Source organism: Cottoperca gobio, chromosome 15 (genome assembly GCF_900634415.1).
Source record: "Cottoperca gobio chromosome 15, fCotGob3.1, whole genome shotgun sequence".
NCBI classification, from domain to species: Eukaryota; Metazoa; Chordata; class Actinopteri; order Perciformes; family Bovichtidae; genus Cottoperca; species Cottoperca gobio.
This window is the reverse complement of record NC_041369.1, coordinates 12,323,952-12,344,911: the sequence shown is the minus strand read 5'-3', so window position 1 is coordinate 12,344,911 and position 20,960 is coordinate 12,323,952. Positions and strand designations below refer to the sequence as shown.

Genomic DNA, 20,960 nt, shown 5'->3' with positions numbered 1-20,960 from the left:
GCTCTGGAGAGTGTATTTTTAAACCTGAGAAATGTGTTCTCTTAATGTAACCTTCAAAAGCAGGGATTGCATTGGGCAAACTACTGTGTCTACAGCTGTTTATGACAAGTGGACAGATTATGGAAGAAGACTTGAGATAACTGGAGTCATGGTGGGTCAATGCAAAGCTGATTGGATTGAAAGACTACTTTGTGCCCTTGACATGTCCTTCGTTCTTTCTTTACACACTTGTGAAGTGTGTAATTTAAAGAAAACACCCCTCAACCGCAACCATAAATGCAACTAATGTGGTTAGCTCTTAAACGTTTTAAGCAGTAGAGTTGATGATTTGGTTTTTATCTAAATAGAAAAAGTTATTTGGTCTACACTTTACAGCACCCATAGAGGAAAGAAAAGAGAGCTGAAAGAATATTTTTGGGTTTGGCATGTCCATAGAAATGAGGCACAGAGATAATGTGAGCAACCTCCCATGGCCGTGTCACACTGCGTACTTTGTCCATTGGAGAAAAGCACAGGAACAGGTATTCTGACTGAAAACAAAGACAGTATTATGTGTTTTGTTGTTGCCTCTTTTCTAATAATGAATCATTGACCTGAATTGTTTAGTACAGACCAATAAAACCATAAACATGACAGACAGTACACCTGACAAACTGGGAACTGGCAAAGTAAACCTTCTTCCCATCGTCTTGGCTGTCAAAGATGTGGTCAGCAGGTGTTCTCGCATTGTGCTAACACACGACGACAGTTCAGGCACTGCTATGCTCACTTCAAAAATATTCTAAGTATGGTTAGAGGGTAGAGGGGTTGCGGCAAGAGAAGCTGTTTATTGTGCTCTTTGGCATGTAACTAATGTCATCAATGCTTGCTGAGTGAACCCAACAAACGTCCAACTGGATAAACCTTTGTATCAGTGCAGTTCAGTGCTCGCGGTGTGGCCTCATCACATTTGCCTCCGAGGAGGAGGCTGAATGAATAAACACTGACTGTCCACTTGTTATCGTTGTGACAATGACGTAACAAAGACACAGTAACATATTTTTCAGTGAGATGAAACAACAAAGGTGTGAACTTGAGCTAGTGTTACGATAGTTTTACCTAGAAAACTGTGCTGACCACGTCATGGAGACATGAAGCACAGGTCCTGCTTCTCTTGGCACCTTTTGTGTTTCCTTGATTGTTTTATGTATTATTTGTGATGAGGCAGTGGACCAAAGTTAGCAAACAGTAACTTATGTCTCTTTGTTTATTCAAAGTATCCCTTAAGCAACTAGTCCTCAAGATACATATACACACCATCCTTTTGGATTGCAAACAATGGTCGTAAGATTACTAAAAAGCCGTCAATCTACTGTAAGAAACTAACCGGAGAAGAAGAAGAAGGAATGCAACACCCTCTGCTCTTGCCTGTTCGTCCAGTTTTAAAATGAATGCAGTTTCCACTGTTCCCAACAAAGGTGTGGGCGGCTGTGTCAAAGAGAGTAACTGTTTATTCATCTTTCTTACACCTACAATGTATATACTTATGCATAATATAATTACTTGAAGTGGCAACAATTATTCATTTAATTAAGAGGGCAGCCATTTTTAAAATCAAGTAATTGTTTCAATCATTTCTCAAGCAAAAATGTAAAACCTTTTCTGGTTCTCAATGTGAGGATCGGATGCTTTTCTTTGTCATATACGATAGTCAACTCAATATTTTTAGTTTGGATGGATGGTCGAGTAAATCAAGCAATTTTAATACATCTCCTCGGGCTGTGGGAAATTGAAATGTTTTACTTTTTGACATTGATGACATTTTTAAGACTAAACCATTAATTGTGCAGATTTATCGATAATACATTTTTTTTTGGAAGTTTGGAGCCCTACAATTATCATATTTATCAACTTGACAAGCAATAAAATGACCAGATATAACTTTGTTTTGTTGCAAATGTAAAATAGGGTTCAGGCTATAGTTGAAACAATAAATAAGTTAATTGTTTCGTCAATTGGCCGACAAGTCAAACATTCTATTGGTTCCAGCAACTCAAATGTGAATATTTGCTGGTTTTCTAAATCTTCTATGTAAGCATCCTGAGTATCTTTGGGTTCTGGACTGTTTGTTGAACAAAACAATCAGATATTTCAGGCGTGAGTAGCTTTTTGGAGACTATTTAGGTCGTTCAGAAATGCCACACAGTGATGGAAGAAGAAGCCACATTGAGACAGGAAGCTGCAGGATTTATGATGGGATGTGTGAAGTGGTAAATAAAGTGGTATTATGAATCTCAGAGCAGGAAGCTGGTGGTTGAACTGACTTACTAACTCGTGATCGTCAAGAAGATGTTCTTGCAAAGAAAGAACTGTCATAAAAATAGTGCAGTTGTTGGGTTTCATGCGTTTGTGGTTCAGACAGATTTAACTCTGGCCTATACTGTGATACATAATACATGTAGCATACATGTATGCATAGAAGCATTCGACACTCAAGTCTTTTACTTTGACTTAGTCATTATGGCTGTAGGGTTGTGGCCTTGCAAACAAACTCTTGCTTTTTAAGGCTGATTGTCTAACATTTTAGTGTTGTATAAAAAATGTTAAGGGATATCTCGCAGACGCTGCAATAATCCAGGCATGCGCTTCCCACAAACCACCCTCAGGCTTCTGCCTGTTCTCTAACAAACAGTGCTGAAGGTGAAACTGAGGATTCAAACATTGACTCGGGAGTTGAGAGAATGGTTAATGTATTCTTGACTCGTCCTGTTTTGGGTTTTGTTTGTCACACATGGGTGATTTTTTTGGGGCGTGTCGCTGAATGACACCAACAGGAAGAACAGGTTTGCTGTGAGTGTGATAATGTAAGACTCGCAAAACAAAGTTGCGATTAGACCAATAATACAGAACTACGTATTGCTCTTTGTTACTCTTTGTTATCAAGAGGATCAGAATGGGGAATAAAAGCCAGTTAAAAGCATTTGAATGAAACCACCTCTGTTTTGTCTCTAGCAGAACGCTTTGAATCCTCGATACTGAAGGATCCAGAGTACCTGCTGTGTTTGCTTCCGCCTGTGATTGTTGTGTCATAAAGGAGAGGCATAGTTGAAGTAGGAAGTCTAAAAGTGGTAAACACGACGGTACAAACGGCCTTAAAGCTTGATTTGCATTATTTTCCTGATCACTGCCACTGTTCAGATTGGTTTCCTGACATGAAACAAGTCTGTACAAGCAAAGACTCCCTTGATCATATGATCAAGACACAAATCTTTGAGCTGTGCACTTGAGATTGGAAGACCAAACTGCACCTACAATATGTTTTTGTAAGCAAGTAAAAGTGAAAGTGGTTAAGATGCAACGGCTCAGTCAAACAGTCATAACCTGTAAGATTATAGGATTGTTGACGATGAATTAGAGACTGTTTGAACTGTCTTAAGACCTTGGAATGACATGTGCATTTTTTAACAGGGTGGAGTTTGACTTTTGGACTCTTGGGCACACATTATTAAAATGTGATCTAGATATGGCCTACGGATAATGACACATGTTCGAGATTGCATTTACACCTGACTAACATTAGCAATGATCAGATGTGCATGTCATTATAGCTTTTATACTTCCGTTTTTCCTTCCGTACCCACACTAAACATCCAGAAACATATATAGAGCTAAATATTATCGGGAGTCATTAATTAAGAAGGAATCAGAAGTCAATACGGATGGTAGAAAAAGTGAGGCTAATTTTACAATAATGAGCTGCATGGGTTGTCTGTGCGACAGCCATACCGATGTAATGAACCTTTTCTGTATAACAGCTTCAGTAAATTGTTGAGATCCTGCAACCTTCAGACAAACAATGTTACATTTACCTGAGCATACAACAATCCAGGACATTGAGCTAATATAAAGGGGAACCAAAGGAGAGCACTGGTGTAGTTCCCTCTAAAAAAAAAATAAAGACACATTTTTTCTAAAGCCTAAAAAAGGTGTTCCCCTACCAGCCATTTGAGTGACATACTCAATCTAAAACAATTTGTGTGGTAAACGGGTGGTTGTAAAAAGCTGTTGCAGTTTCAATTCATGTCAATGGATTCCAATAGTGACATATCTTTACAACATAAAAGAGTGCATGGAAGTTATGGAAAAGTGGAGACCTGCAATGCAATCCACTTGTCTGATTGGAAAACGCAGTCGTTGTGTTGAACTGCTGCAGTCGTTGTGTTGCACTGCTGCAGTCGTTGTGTTGCACTGCTGCAGTCGTTGTGTTGAACTGCTGCAGTCGTTGTGTTGAACTGCTGCAGTCGTTGTGTTGCACTGCTGCAGTCGTCGTGTTGCACTGTTGCAGTCGTTGTGTTGCACTGCTGCAGTCGTTGTGTTGCACTGCTGCAGTTGTTGTGCAACAGGCGCAACAGGCTTGTGTACAAGGATCGAGAACAAAGTTTTATTTAGCCACATTCAGACCAATATATGTGTTTGCAACATGCTGGACATACTTCAGCAACTTAAGTGATTGATTGTTTGAATGAGAAATTAATGTATTTAGAAACTACATTCATGGATGAGCCCTCATGGCCAGCTGCCTTGTAGCTAGCAACAGAAGGAAAAATACAAAGGCCGGAGGGGAAATTCACAAGTCTGCTTTTTCTGTTCATGCCAAAACGTTCAGGGAACCTGAAGCTATATTGTTCGCTACCTGTTTTACCACCGCACAGGAGAGGCTCTGCCTGCTCTTGTTCTGCTCATCAAGTTGATGCTTGTGATAATTGGTTCTGCCATTTGGAAAAAAGTGTGGCAGCTGGATCTAAGTTGATAACAAAGATGGATCTCTGTACAACTTAAACTTACTAAATGGCAACCTGTGACCATAACCTCTCAATACTATTTTAAGAGTTTTACCTGACTATCTGAGGACCTAAATTCAGTTTGATAGTGTCAGAAAAGCACAGTAAAGAGTAGAGTGGTCTGTAGGAGACACAGACTTGTAACTGGGAGACAGAAAGTGAAAACCTGTTCTCGGATATGTATGGTACCTCAAAGTGAGGACACTTGTCCTGTTATTTGTAATTCTCCTCACTTTTAACTCTGTATCCAGTCCAGGTTGCACCAGTGTCGTCAAAGCGTATAGCTAAAATGTGACGCCATTTAAAGCTTTTTACTGAATATGCATTTCTTTTCACCTTTCAGCCATTTTTCCAGCTGCTGAAACTAAGAAAACTTGGCCTGAGTGACAACGAGATCCAGAGACTTCCACCAGAAATAGCGAACTTTATGCAGCTGGTAGAACTGGATGTCTCTCGAAATGGTAAGAAGGGAAACACTGATATGCCAACGCAGCACAAAAGTAATCTAGAATATTATAGTGCATAACCATTTGGTACATATTACATTTCATAACTGTGTTTCTGCGTATTTTCTTCACATCTGTGAGAATATATGTTTACAATTGAGCAAGACAGCATGAAGTTCAGCGACGGCTCCCACTGACGGATTTACTTCTTCTCTGTGAAGCTGATGCAACTAACGCATAAAATGAAAGCATGGTTTGCATTAAGCCTGAATCTCCCGAGTCGTTTGAATAGACCGGCACATATTCCTTTAGACACACTGGTGGGGTTTCTCTTGCAACAGAGCAGGATGTTCACAGAGCGAAACAAAATTCAGAAGCTAAAAGAAAGTAAAACAGACATTTAACACGCAGTGCTGTTTGTGTTGAGTCCACATTAAGTGGACGTGTTTTAAACAATGGTACATGGTACTTTTTTGTCTTGTATTTAAGAATTGGACCCGGGTAACATAACTATTGAATCATAATTAGGTTTATTATACATTAGATTTATCTAAAAATACAGTTTTTAAAGCAACTTTAATATATTATCATCAAATGTAATACTTAACTACTGCTGATTGTATTGTGTGTTTATTGTAATTAAGAGGTGTTGTGTCTTTTCTCTTTTTCAGATATTATGGAAATTCCAGAGAGCATTTCATACTGCAAAGCCCTCCAAGTGGCAGATTTCAGTGGAAATCCATTAACAAGGTAGTCCTCCAGATTATGTTGCTTTTATTTAATACTTAAATATCGGTCTGTTCTAAAATATTCAGCTGTAACATTTCTAAAAAGCATACATTTTATATTGATTTAGATACTTTCACTAAATGAACAGGCTCATTTATGGAGATTTAAAAAAACAAAAGAAAAGCAGGGAGTACAGATATAAGATATAATTTTCCATTGTCTGCAATGCGGTTTTGTAAGATCCCCTGCTGTGATGAACATTCACACACTTTCCTTGACAGCTTGCAGATTGTGCAGAACATGCATTTCATTGTGTGGATGAGACTAAAAGTCATTTGCACCTCAGTGGGGGCAAAACCACACTGCAGTAAATAGTTTAGGAGGCAACAATGAATAGCATTACAAAGGCATTGGTGTTCAATACTTTTAGAGTGCACACACTAACACACACACACACACACACAACACTCTTTTTCCACAGTAGTAGCCTAATTTTCCACTCTTTAATTAGTCCTGTTTTAAACGTTTGATAGCAAAGGTCGAGTTGTGACTAAATGGGTTAGTATGGATGTTGCAATCATAATTGGAAGGGAATATTAAAGGACCAATCTGTGTTCTTTTAACTCTATAAATTACGAGTATATTCATATTTAAATAGAAAATAAACATTTTCTATTTCTCAACTCTGCATAGTTGGAAAATAAAGAAACAATTTTGTATTGACGGCACCAGAAAATATGAAACGCTATGGCTTAATTGTCTGTATTAGTTCTGTTTTTAAAGGACCTGCCATTTTGGGATTGAATGCAGGTTCCAGTTTGAATTTCAGATGTGCAAAAGTCGTTGATGGCCCTCTTAAGAAATGAAAAATACCTGTCTGATCTCAAGGCTTTGTTAATTAGTGTAATAGGATATTACTTTCATTCCAAAACATTTTTTTGAAGAGAACTATTAGAGCTTTGTTGTCCCACCAGCCCACATTTATGTGGGATGCTTCAAAGACAATTATTAAAAATACACTTCCGGTGGAGAAGCATTATTTTGTTGTTCTTGCTGCTGCTGCTGCTATTGTTCAAAGTGTGACCACATTTAGTATCTAAGTAGTCCTCTCTGACCAGCCTGCAATATTAAAGAGGATAATGGTGTGTAAAGTAAGAAAACCTCACAAGAAAAAGTAAACAAGTTGTCTGACTCATTGTCTGCTTGTTCAAGACAAACAATCTAGAAAGCGAACATACAGGCACTCTGTATCCTGTTTTCAGGAGACCCGAGCACGGCAACTTTACTATTGCTGGAAAAATGTCCCAAGAGCATTCAAGATATTGTCCCGTGTAATCACAGCCTCACATCCTGCAGTTGAACAGGAATATGTTGACCCCTTTTGATCCTTTTTGATGTTCATACACAAGTTTAAACATTTGATTTTATGTAGGAGAAGAAATAAAAAGGGCAGGACAGAGGGCAAAGATGAATCAAGCACAGATAAACTATTTCAACTTATCAAAGAGTTTATGGCGAAGTGTGTTGAAGTCTTGCTTAACATCACCTCCAGTACAGTGTCTTTAGAAACAAAGCAACATGGCCATCCAATTAGAATCCTCCTCTCTTGCTAGACGTAAAATGGTTAAATTTTCATCCACAAGTTAATTAAAAAAATATTCCGTTGAAGTATTTTAAGCATTTTAATTAAATAATGATCTGTGCTTCTCTTTTTATTTGTGCAGGTTACCTGAAAGCTTTCCAGAGCTACGGAATCTAACATGCCTTTCCATCAATGATATTTCATTGCAAGTTCTTCCAGAAAACGTTGGGAAGTGAGTAAATGTAAATGTGTCATCACACTTGCTTTGACGTATTGAGTGTATCTGGCCTTTGCCGGTAAAACATTTCCACACAGTTTTATAGCAGCCTGAGGTGAATATAATGTTATGATGAAATCCGGGGACTTTGGCTGCGTTCAAACTGTAAGCCTTAGTGCGCAATTAAGATTTATTGTCCAGATCCATTTTCTTTTGTTTGGCTGTTATCAGATTCCAGTGTGAACTTGTCCTAAACTGACCCGCATGTGAAAAAGAACAATAACAAAGACTTCACGCGCAGCACCTGCTGTCGTACGGAAGTAAACATGGAGGCCACTGAAGCGCTTACGGTTTCATTTATAAGTTGGCAACGTGACAGAAATAGCTTCACGAAAACTACTTTTAACTACATCTGTCTGCGCCTCTCCACAAGACTCGACAGCACACAATTGTGACGTAAAAGTCGCATGAATTGGGATATAACTGTTCAGACTGAGGTTGCATTGCAAAAAGCAGACATATGAAAGTGGCCCAGATGAAAAAAAGATCAGCTTCCATGTGATTTGTCTGTTCCCACTGACAATGAACTCCAGCCACTTGTTCCTGCAGTCTGAGCGTAGCCTCTTTGTCACGTAACATCCCACCGCTCTCTCTCTGTATTTCCTCGTCTCACACTTTGCTTTAACCTTTGTGGTCTTGGATAATTGTTCACTTTATCTTTTTTAATTATATTTCTTTCAATCAATACTATAATACAGAATACCCTCAATACAGAACCAATTTCAGCAGATATTTGCTCAACCAAACCACCAACCTTTTCAAAGTGCTTCTCACTTCCCCTGATAATGATGAACATTTCTTCTAAAATCTCCGTGCATTGGGGAAAACACACCAACAACATTACTCTTCACAGACGCATCAGTGTCCTCTCCCTGGCTGCATTGTCTTTGTTCATTAAAGGCTTTTCTGTGAGATGGCATATAATCTGCAGTTAAAAGGCATGTCTGGCCAACATTCTTATTCCTATGAGGTCTCTGGTCTTATAATTGGATTTAATAACACAACTATGTGCTTTTAGCTCAAATTGCTACAAGGGATGTTTTTAGTAGAAGTTGGGATTTTAAGGGAAACTGAAATTAAACCCTTACAGGTGGATTTAAAGGGTAGACGTGAATAGATGTGCACATTTGGTTAGAAATGTTGTTAATATCCTGACATTTGGTTGATTTAATAGGTACTACAATTTAACTGCTGAGAAAGTTTTCCTTATTTTTAAACGCATAACATGTTAACTGAATGTATTTAAGACAAAAATAGATCGGCTCTTTATCTCACGTTGATCACCACAGTGAAACTTGTGCTGATCCTGTCCAGAAGTGTGTTTTTTTTAAAAATAATTACTGGCAGGGCTCTGGATGGCATATTTTAACCATTAGATAACCGCTGAGTGAGTCGGAGCTAAACTAAACAAAGATTTGTCTTGGCTTGCCATGGGGGCCATAAATGAAGGATTTCTGCTTAACCTCTGAGGGATGATGCATGGCAGGCGGATGAGAGCCTGACTATGATTCAAGAAAGGATTTCTTTTTGCGCCTTTCGTGATTGTAAATCAGGATTGTCGACTTTGAAATAATTCTTTGCTACTTTTTATAGATGAGTTTTTTAGCCTTAATGTTAAATTGAATGTTCGACACGTACTAAATTAGATTTCATGCAAGACACCAGATGACGATCCATACTGTAATGGATTATAGATGCATGGGCTAAAACTAGACTGAATCTGCAGATTAGTTTCTAGATTAATCATTTGGTTTATAAAATGTCAGAAAACAGTAAAAATAAATGTCCATCCCAGTTTCTCAAAGTCCAAGGTGATGTCTTTGAAATGTCTTGTTTTGTCAGATATTCAGTTTAATGTGATTTTTAAAATGGATAAAAGCTGGAAATCTGCATATTTGAGACGCTGAAAACAACATTTTCTACCATGTTTATGTTCTTTAACGATCAAAAGAGTCTGTGATCATTTTTTCTGTCGATCAACTAATTCATTGTTTGACTAATCGTTGCAGCTCTGGTGTTGAGCGTTCATCAAACCTAAAAAGATTAAAACCAAAGTCAATTGAGATTAAAACTCGTTCTTGTTTGAAACTGAATGTAGCATTTGAAAAGTCTTAAATAAACTTCTGATTTGTGCGCTCTCGCAAGCCAAGTGCTCCCGATCAACACTGTTTCCTGGATAGATTATATTTCAATGCCCTCGGCACCCAAAAAGATTTATCTTTTGCTCATATTCTTTTACCATGGCAACGGCTGCAAACTGAACACAGACGAGGGAAACTGTGATATAAATCTGTGTGTATGAGATTTACAATTTTCCTCCCAGCAAAGTCTGTTTGAGTTATAGAGATCTCCTAACACCCTTTTCCTCCTGGGACGGCACGTGCCCCCACATATGTCCCATATCTATCTTGCGTAACGCGGTGACTTAAGGCCTGCCCTCTGTCAAGGGAAGAGGTAATGAAAAACATGGTGTGGGTTTTTAGACGAGGATAAGATTAACGTTCAAAAGGTTAAATGACATTAGCGGGTTATATCCGGAGATGGGAATGTTTTCCGACCCCAAAAAAAAAGAGGCTTTCACAGAAACCCGAGACACTTGATGCAGTTAGCTGCGGCTGTTTTCACTATTTCTTCGGTCTGTCTTTTAATCTCCGGCGGTGAATGAAAAACACAAGATTAAGGGAAAGTAGCTGTTGCATTTCATTTCATACCTACTAGATTAGGTTAATCCCAAATCAAATGTGTGTTTGCTCACTTTATAAACGGAAAGGCTTTGTGTTGACTCCTCGGTCCATCTCTAATCCCACTCCAGGCTGAATGAGTTAGTCTGGGTTCTGATCAACAAGATGGACTTTGTACTGTTCTAATGGGCACATGTACAGTACTTAGGTGTACATTAGCAGCACGGCCAGAAGATAACCCTGTACTTTGCTCTATGATAGCCATTTAGACATTTCTGCTCTTCATCTAAAGCTTGCCGTGGTTGTTTATGCTGCTGCGATTTTACAGCCCTGATAAGAATGACACGCCTCCAAAAATACTTCCTGTTCTCAGATATCTGATTGCAAGGACATATTTCACAATCATTTTTAGCTTTCAAACGTTTTGTTTAGAAACACAAAGAGCAGCATGTACAATATATCTGTGTCTAAAGTCTAAATTCTCCTATTCCAGCTTCTTAAATGTGAATATTTACTTGATCTTCAGCAGTAACTGAATGTCTTTTGAGTTGTGGACAAAACAAGTCATTTGAGGACATCATCTTGGGGCTTTGGGAAGAACTGCTCGACATCTTTCACCATTTTCTAAACCAAACGTCAATATTGATTAATCGAGAAAAGAAACACGGACACATCGACGGTGTTAAAAGAACGCTAGTTGCTGCTCTAGTCTGCGTTATGGAGATATGAGTATTAGTTGTAGAGAAACTACACTTCATGGCATTTGCAGAAACGTATAATCATCTCTCTTTTTGCCTGTCATTGCAGTCTTTCCAATTTGGTATCACTCGAGCTCAGAGAAAATCTGCTGACATTCCTACCAGAGTAAGTATTCAACCAACTGCACCTAAATGTGTATATTCTTTCTTAAGGAGCAACATCACCTTGTTAACAGAGTTTAATAAGTTCTACAACATGCAGTAAATCTAAACGGGATATAAATCCTCCTCACCAGACACTCAAACTACAACAAACACAATAATACCACAATATACTTGTTTAAAATAACAAGTTCAGCTTTATAATTTAAAATAATAATGTTTAAAAGAGTTACTGAGGAGCCCGTGCATCGTCAGGAAGTGTGAAGAAGTTTTAAAATTCTTTCAGAGGAACACTAGTAGAAATAGTTTGAAGTAGTTCCCTCTAATATTCAAATAGGCCTCTGCATTTATATTTTGATTGCATTTTAATTTGATCGTCCCTTGCATGTGTCGTCCACAGGTCACTATCTATGCTTCGTAGACTTGAAGAGCTCGACCTAGGAAATAATGAACTATACAGTTTGGTAAGTTTCACAAAATGAGCAGAAAGAAACGTTTCCCCATTTCCTTCTTCTTGTCACGTCCGAGTAGATTAGCATCCCTCGAGAACAGCTTTCACCTCGCATCACCCAGATGGGAGGGCGGCCATCTGCTTTGAGCTTTGGCTTTAGGTTGTAATCTTATGCGAGGACGATCATGCTGCATTATTAATGGACAGATGAAGCAAAGTCAGTCTGTCAAGAAATGAGTCTTTTATGTTTTATTGTATTTAGAATTCATCATGTGTACATTGAACTCAATTATTTCCAATGTTGGATGTTGTCTGAGTTGTTTCTGATCTCAGTTTTGATAATTAATATCTGGGACAGTCGCACTGTCGACACTTTAAATACATGTATTAGAGAAATATTGAATATATGCAAATGCCCAATAAGTGATGCATTTCAAATGCCAAACTACATGTCAATTTTTATCTTAAAATTGGCTTTGACAAATTGAAAGTAGCCATGATAAAATAGCCTCAAACTCTTGGAGGAAAATAAGTAGATGGAAGAATACGGGAGAAGTACATTATCAGAACCAGGTCACTGAAGTTGTATTCTTCTCTTCTGTTCTCCTGGCTCTCACTCTCTCAACATCTTCACGTCTTCCTCCCACACAGCCAGAGTCAATAGGCGGTCTTGTCAGCTTGAAGGACCTGTGGCTGGATGGAAACCAGTTGGCCGAAATCCCCTCGGTAAGCTAATCAGTTTGTTTCTTGTATTTGAGATTCTGTTATTGTCTCTGTATTAATTAGAGGACCACCATTTCATATAGTTATTTGTATTGATGTGTCCAATAGTAAATATAAGACTATGTGACACATCTCAATAAGTCCCAATACAATCATAAAATACAACTTTTAACATTTGTCTTATCCAAACTAAAATAAGACAAATCTTGTTGGTCAAAACCTAAAATGTACAAATGTGTCCTCTGAATATAAATGTAGAGCAGTCACTGTATTTATTACAACTTAGTCTTGAAACTTTGATGAATTATGCAATCTTACGTTGTGTTTCTTTTTATCCTTTTTCTTGTATTGATATCTAGAACATGGGGATGTCTTCACAAGCCATGTTTGGCTTTTAACCTCTCCTGCACAATCTTACTGTCTTTTTTTATATATGGTTATATGTGCAAATGAATAAATAAAAAATGACAAATGAAAGACATATACATATTCTTAACATTATCAGTGTGGTCACATGATTAAATATTAAATATGGCAAGTTCAGGGACAACATTGACTCCACTGCTTTCAGATTGTATTTGCTGCCATGTTGTTGTAACCTTTGCTCTGATCTTTAGGAGATGGGCAGTATGAAAAGCCTGCTGTGTCTGGATGTATCGGAAAACAAAATGGAGCGACTTCCAGAGGAGCTAGGGGGCCTGGTGTCGCTCACCGACCTGCTGGTGTCTCAGAACCTCATCGATGCTCTACCAGAAAGCATCGGTAAGCATTACAGTCCTTCTAGCTCTTGTTGGCATGATTATGATTGACTGTCTTATCTAAAAGGTTATTTCTCCTTTTTTATTGGGTGATTCTCACATATGGGAAAATCTAGCTACTTCATAAAGTTTCATTCAAAATGGCTCGTTGGTATGTTGATGTATGAAACCCATGGAACACAGGATGCTGTGTGTGGCGAGCCAATATGCTTTGCTGTGAAAACAAGCCACTAAAAATAAATATGCATGTGTACATTTTCATCATTATCACAGTAACTGCTTCATTAGTCTCTTTCTGAGCAAAGTTGATCTTGATTTTAATATATTTATTTTCTTCCTCTGCAGGAAAACTACGGAAACTTTCTATATTGAAAGCGGATCAGAATAGGCTAACGTATCTTCCAGAGAGCATCGGTAACTGTGAAAGCCTTACTGAACTCGTGCTCACAGAGAACCAGCTACAAGTGCGTTTGCAGAAAACCTTCACACTTATTTCACACATGGAAAAAGCTTTAGGCACGGACAATTTCCAGACATAAAATAATAACCGACATATCTTTATAGCTCTTTTCCTTTAGCAATTATTATGCATCAGTCGTTATGAACGCAGCAGCACATCACATAAAGGTTTTTAGTATAATGGAAGGATAAAGATTTGATCCTCATTACAAATTGCATCAAATTGTTATGGATGTGTTTGTTTGTCCCACTTTAACAAGCTGCATCAACACCATAACTGTGGTGGAAAAATGCACTATTGAGAATCATTCAATAGCCCAGAACTGTCAGGAAACATCAGCACAGCATCATAATCAAACACTGACATGTAAAACTTCTGGAATGTGACGGGAATACATTGAGTTGTTCTCACAGAGTGAAACAGAGATTGAAAGCTGCATTCAGGGGATGCATACAGTCTGTCTGTTCTGTCTGTGTGTGTGTGTGTGTGTGTGTGTGTGTGTGTGTGTGTGTGTGTGTGTGTGTGTGTGTGTGTGTGTGTGTGTGTGTGTTAGTAAATGTAGCGACTGAGCAACACGTGTCCTCTCTGTGCTGCACTGGTGACACGTGAATGATTTGGTTGTCTATGCTGTCCTTTTGGATAAATTGACAAATGGGACAAACAGTATAAGTGTTTCTAAAGATAATGTACAGAGACAAATTAGAAAAGGAAATACTCCTATTGTGCCTTTTTATGTTTTATTAAACTTCCAGTGTATTTTAAAAAGTCCTTATGTTCTTTTATAATTGTTTTGATTAATTTATTTCAGAGTTTGCCTAGGAGTGTTGGGAAATTAAAGCGAGTTTCCAACTTCAACTGTGACAGAAACCAACTAACGTCATTACCTAAGGAGGTAAGCTTTTCATATATTAACTAACATAGTGTGTGTGTGTGTGTGTGTGTGTGTGTGTGTGTGTGTGTGTGTGAATAAAAGAGCACCTGCGAGTTGGGATTTGGCGCTAATGCAACTGTTGAGATCTTCATTGGCTCAAACTGTCTAAAGTTCATTCACGTTTGCATCAACAATGCTCTTACTTGTGGCGTTTACTGCTCAGTCCTCCGGTTTGCTCAGCCTGTCTGAGTGTCTCCATTGTGTCTGTTTGTGACATTCTTGTCTGTTTAAGTTTAAAGCTTAATCTGAAAGGCTTCTTCAGACGTCGTACAATGCCCCTGTGTCATATTGATGCAAAGACTGCAGTGTTTGGAGAGAAATAACAGTTGGCCTAGATAATGAATCGATGGCGTCACTGTTTTCTCAAAGCAGCATTGCATGACATCTTTAACAAACGCAGTGTAACCACGACCCACGTACTGATTTGTGCTTTTCTGAGCTACTTGGCCATTGGCCCAGTTTTATGGATTCTATTGATTGTTGATTAGTTGCTCAGAAAACGTTTTCCTGGCTGAATTGTGTCCGTGCTTACATGGAAACAGACATAATAATGTGCGATTTGTTTGTTCTTTGCAAGTCATGTTCTGAGTTTGCACTTATTGTAAGTCGCTTTGGACAAAAGTGCCAGCTAAATGTAATGTAATAAGCATTAAGCAGCTATCATATTAACCTGTGTAGATGATGAGCTTAACCTGCTCTTTTTAATGTGATGCATCTCACAATACTTGTATCCTGCTCAGGTCAGTGTCTGAGCAGATTAATGGATTACAACTCCAGTGTAGCTGGCCAATCAAGAATCTGCTTTGTCTGGCTACGAGGCCTAATTGTTCCTAATTTTAGGTCCCCTGAGCCACAACCCATTGACATTTAACTGCCAGTGGGATCACTAATTCTGGGACAAAGTGTACAAATGCTGACAGCAGATTTACTCTGGTTTCTTTTGCCCTGGCTTTGTTAAAAAGACAGATTTATACAACAATTGTTACCTATACGTGTGTCTGCCTATGTTTTCATGCTTCACGGGACACATGTAATCTGACTGAATCATGCCGACTCTTCTGTTGCTTAGATCGGGGGCTGCAGCGGTCTGAATGTCTTCTGTGTACGAGAGAACAGACTGACGAGGATACCGTCAGAGCTGTCGCAAGCCACAGAACTGCACTGTGCTAGACGTTTCCGGAAATAGGTACGTCCAACGTTCATATACGTTCATATCGTCTTTTTCAAGTGATTTAAAATGTTAACCAAATATTATCATACTTGTTAAATACAAGTTTTTTAAACCTCCTGATGCTTGAAGATTATCTTGATGTGTTGATCATATTACTCACCGTCAGTCGGAGGTTGTTTTGGCTTCGTTTCTCTGCCACGAGCTGTTTTGGTCGAAGCTTTGTCTTCAGAGAAAGCTGCAGTGACGTCTGCTGCTTTAGTCACACACAAACATGTTCACCTCTGTGTCTGGAGAGCGTTTCTCCTCCTCCGCATTGTCAAAACAACTGCAAGCCTGCAGGTATCTTGTGCTTTCGTTATGTCCTACCCAGAAAGTGGATCACATCAGTCCAGTTCTGAGGTCTTTACACATCAGTCCAGTTCTGAGGTCTTTACACATCAGTCCAGTTCTGAGGTCTTTACACATCAGTCCAGTTCTGAGGTCTTTACACGGGCCTCCTGCCTGTCAAACAATTGATTTCAAAATACTACTGCTGGTTTATAAAGCAGTGAATAGTTTAGTTCCAAAATGCATGTCTGATCTTCTGCTAAATTATGAACTATCCAGACTTCTCAGGTCGTCTGGGACAGGTCTGCTTTCTGTCCCCAGTGTTTAAACTAAACATGGAAAAGCAGCGTTCAGTTTTTATGCTCCATGTCTGGAACAAACGCTCAGAAAACTGCAGTTTGGACCTAACCCTAGTTAAATCAAATAATTATTCATTTCATACACTACACACTGTAACTTTAATGTCTTATTCTATTTTAGCTCATACTTTTCTATTCTCTTGGCTCTCTTAATGTTTTTAATTGTATTTGAATATCTTTTTGTGTTGTGTTTCTCATGAACTTTGCATCTGTGCCTTTTTTGATGTTTTATATAAATCAGTGTGAATTGCTTGACAGATATGATTTGTTTTTAGGCTCATCCACTTACCGATGTCACTGACCACGCTACGACTGAAAGCATTATGGTTGTCAGAGAACCAGTCGCAGCCTCTCCTCACCTTTCAGACCGACTCGGATCCCGACTCGGGCGAGAAGGTGCTCACCTGCGTGCTGCTGCCTCAGCAGCCATACGAACCAGACAATAAAGGTAACGTTTCTCATCAAGCGTAAGCCTCAAATAATCTTCAGAGGTTTTATTATAACCTTCAGGAATCAACCGAAGCAGGGACTCTATCGAGACGACATCTTTCTCATACCAGACTGACATGACGGTATATGTGTTCTTGTTTCTCTGCTTGTGTACTGTTTTTAGATCAGTGTCTCCAGGCTCATTAAGTGTCTCGAGTGAAATGACTTTGTGCCATCGCCGTGACATTTGAGTAATATTCCTTATCAGTTCTCGCATCGTCTCCGAGTATTTAGTGCCCCGCGGTTTTGATGACATTATCACATGATCTGCTCGAGGAAGCGCAGGGATTTGTGCGCCTTCTGATCCTTCCCTGCAGTATCAGTCGATTATGAGGTCCTGCTAGGGATCACAGCCTATAACGGATCAAGGCCTCTCGCGTCCCTTAAGGCCCTCCTTGGTTGTGTTTTTCAGAAATGCGGTGGATTGGACAGCTAAAGAGGCTTAGCAGCGACTGGCCTGTTGCCATTACATGCTCTATACCTACTATACCCTATAGTGGGCGAGCTGAGGGCCGGCACTATACCATTTTATTGTAATTTATTTTCTTTCCTGTCATCCACAGCACTGCATGTAAATCCGCCGGGATTCACTGCAAAGTGTTTGTTGCTCCTTGTCACGGTATTTCGCATTCAGAAAGATGTTTGTTTCTCTCTCAAAACTAAATATATTCATAAATGTTTGTGACGTGCCATCTCGGTCTCTCGTGGGTGAGATGCAGATCTAAGACTGGCGGAGGTCAGACGAGTGAGACTAAAGCTGAGGGTTGGGGGCAGGGAAGATTGTGTTGCTGTAAGCCTGTGACTAAGCCTGGGATTTGAAACTGTGATCTGGCAGTTTCAGGCTCTCTCTTATGAACGCTGGGTTATGTGACAGCTTTCATTTCTTGAGTTGGCAGATTGCGGCGAAGCAATCACAACAACCATATTGATTTGAATCTGCTGAAGTATTCGCTTCAGCTCGCACTCTCTAATTCTATCTGAGCATTTTGTTGATGAGTGCATTTATTCCAGTAAAACAAATTGTGTTGTCTCCTTTTTTAAAAACAACCACAGGCTCTGATAATCTTGCCCGCTGTGGAGCCCTGGAGAGCCTGGTGACTGACATGGCAGATGACACATGGGACAACAAAGCCATGAACAGGATCAGTGCCATTCACTTTCTGGATGATGAGGAGGAGGAGGATGATGACAAGGTGACACCATTAAGCTCGAGGGCAAATTTTCCATTAATCCATCTAGTAGTTTATATTAGTGATATTTCACTCTGAGATTAACCTGCTGGTGGGGCTAGAGGTAAGGTCAGGGGATCTCCAAACTAAGTGGGCTTCATCCTCTGGGGCGAATGAAGAAAAAGGCAACGTCTGCACAAAGGTCAGCCCACATTAAGTGAGCCTGGGTCAAAGTTGGCAAGCCAGACACAAGAGCTTAGCTTGTGAGGTAAGGTAAGGTCTTAAGGGGGTTGTAGCATCTAGTCACAACAAATAACCTATACTGTACACACACTGCACCGCTACGTCCACTGCTGCTGACTTCATACTCACCGTCACACATGCTCTATCGACCGCTCCCTCCCTAACGCACACAACCTACGCTCCGAGTTATTTTTTAAAGGAGTTTGCTTCTATTATAACACACATTTGTTTATAAAAGAAAATCTTTTAAAATACATTTAAAGGTGCAGTACGCTCACCTGGTAGAGCGTGCGCACGGTAAACCCTGATACTGCATCAGTTTAGTGGAAAGATGAGCGTCTGTATTTTTGACTGTATTGAAAATAAAACTTTTAGAATTTGTTTACTTTTTCCTCCGCCATTTAACTGTAATTGGATCAACAGCAACATTTTTTTCAACTTGTTGCAAAGAAGCTTATTCGATTTGACTTCCAAGGAAAATGCTCCACATTTACATTCAGTCATTTTGTATATATGTTATGAGCGATCCTTGAACCATCTTTTCTAAGCTCACCTCTTACAATCGACTGTTTCTCTTTTTTGCTGCAGATATAACAAAAGCACCACTAATTTAAATGTATTTCCTTCACACAGGGAACACTACTCCGCCGGGCCACGCCTCACCCCGGCGAGCTGAAGACGATGAAGAAAGCGGCCGAGAACCTCCGCAACGACCTGAACGCTGCCAAAGGCCTGGACTCCAACAAAAACGAGGTCAATAACGCTGCAGACAGAGTGACCACATCTGTGTGACCTTTACCTCAGAAATGTTTTTTTTACCTCCTGTGTCTCGCCGTGTCGTCCCGCACAACCCCGCAGACCCCTCCTGTTTTCTTTTTTGTTTTTTTTACCTATGAACCCCGGTGTGGCCTACCCCTCCTCTGATTACACCCTGGGACGCCTGTAACTGTACTGCCTGTACTCCATCTCCAGTCCTGTGTAAAACGTGTTTGACTCAGTCTACCTGGGCCGCCGTGCCTTCCTCTTCTTAATGTCCACAGCAATAATCTGCACAGAGATGCTCCTTTTTAAAAAGATATTTAAAGATGTATTACTTTTTAAAATTTCTCTTTTTAAAAACATACATTAGGTAGTTGCACTATTATAAGTCTTTTATAATATGGTCAAACCTTCATAAATGTATTATATATTTGTTCTATATCTATTTTTAAAACACTGGGTGAATTCTTTTGACATTTTGGGCAAACATAAAAGCAGGAGTTTTTGGACCTACTGATTTAAGGATTATTGTATAATCTCTTGTGAATATTGATACTTTTATACTTTTTGGCAGCTCGGATGTAAATAAAAATGTATAGCAAATTTCTTAATCAGTTGCAGATTTATAAAAGTTTTTTTCTTTTTTGAAGTTGGTACTTTTTTCCTTTTTTTTTTATTATTATGAAAGAAGTGAACAAAACGCAGTCACTGATGTCTTATTCAATACATGTCATTGGGTGAGTGGATGGCCTTGAATCCTCTTTTTGTTCATCTGTAAAACATCTAGACCTATTTTTGGATAATAAATAGATTTGAATAATTCATTAAGTTTGGATTTAAGTACTGCACATCAACCTTTAATTACTCATCTGCAACTTAATTATGCAGAAGTAACATTGCTGTCTTATTTATATGTGCTGTGCTTCACTGCTTTGCAATGTGTTTCAAATAGATGCCAAAAACAGTTGTATATTTTCTTTCTTTTTAAAGTTTTCCTTTCCTTAACGAGTACTGTATATAATAATCATCAGAGGTTTGGTGAGAATGAGGTTCGTACCACAAGGATTGCATCCTTTTAAAAATGCGGTTGTTAGAAGTCCAACTTTATTGCACTTCTCAGCGTTTCTCAAATTCTTTTACATGGTACATAATAATTTGTATTTTGTTTTTAAATTGATTGCAAAAAAAAGTGGACCAGAGAAATTGGTTCAAGTGTTGGTTTTTATGTTTTTAATTATTTTCTGATCAAACTGCACAAAACGGATCTCAAATGGACGCTGTGCCGGGAGATTTGGATGACTTTTTAACCACTGATCAATAAAATGAGTGCAACACTAAACCGCATGTTTCCTATTCCTTTTAATTTGTATAGAGATTAGAGAGATTATCAAAGTACTGAACTTTAAAATGTCCGATTTTAAAAGAAAAAAAAAAGTTTAATTTAGTGAGTTCTTTCTTATTATCCAAAAATAATATATCGACAAAGTAAACTCCGACTTAAACCGGCTTGCCTTTGAGATTACAAACCAGATATTCATTTCCTGACCCCCTCCATTGCTTTTGTCTGTCCAGCAGTGCCTGATGTTTCTGCAATGCTCTGCCAGCATGTGCCATATTTGACTTGTCCACCCTGCACGTGCTGCATGTTCTACTGATTCTGGATAATGAATGAATGAATATATATAATTTCTTCTTTTTTTTTTTTAGAAACGTTCATGGCACGTG

The 20,960-nt window shown here is 38.9% G+C and overlaps 1 protein-coding gene across 1 annotated transcript in view; it reads left to right on the top strand.

The window, feature by feature from the left end:
- LOC115019947 (leucine-rich repeat-containing protein 1) overlaps positions 1 to 20,574 on the top strand; it is a 22,659-nt gene extending 2,085 nt beyond the window's left edge. The window contains 14 exon segments of the mRNA XM_029449702.1: positions 5,164 to 5,281; positions 5,938 to 6,016; positions 7,720 to 7,809; positions 11,343 to 11,399; positions 11,796 to 11,859; positions 12,498 to 12,572; positions 13,187 to 13,331; positions 13,673 to 13,791; positions 14,596 to 14,679; positions 15,788 to 15,880; positions 15,882 to 15,904; positions 16,851 to 17,023; positions 18,118 to 18,257; positions 19,110 to 20,574. Coding sequence (XP_029305562.1) covers positions 5,164 to 5,281; positions 5,938 to 6,016; positions 7,720 to 7,809; positions 11,343 to 11,399; positions 11,796 to 11,859; positions 12,498 to 12,572; positions 13,187 to 13,331; positions 13,673 to 13,791; positions 14,596 to 14,679; positions 15,788 to 15,880; positions 15,882 to 15,904; positions 16,851 to 17,023; positions 18,118 to 18,257; positions 19,110 to 19,268 — 1,419 coding nt within the window. The 3' untranslated portion in view covers positions 19,269 to 20,574.
- The last annotated feature ends 386 nt before the right edge of the window (positions 20,575 to 20,960 follow it).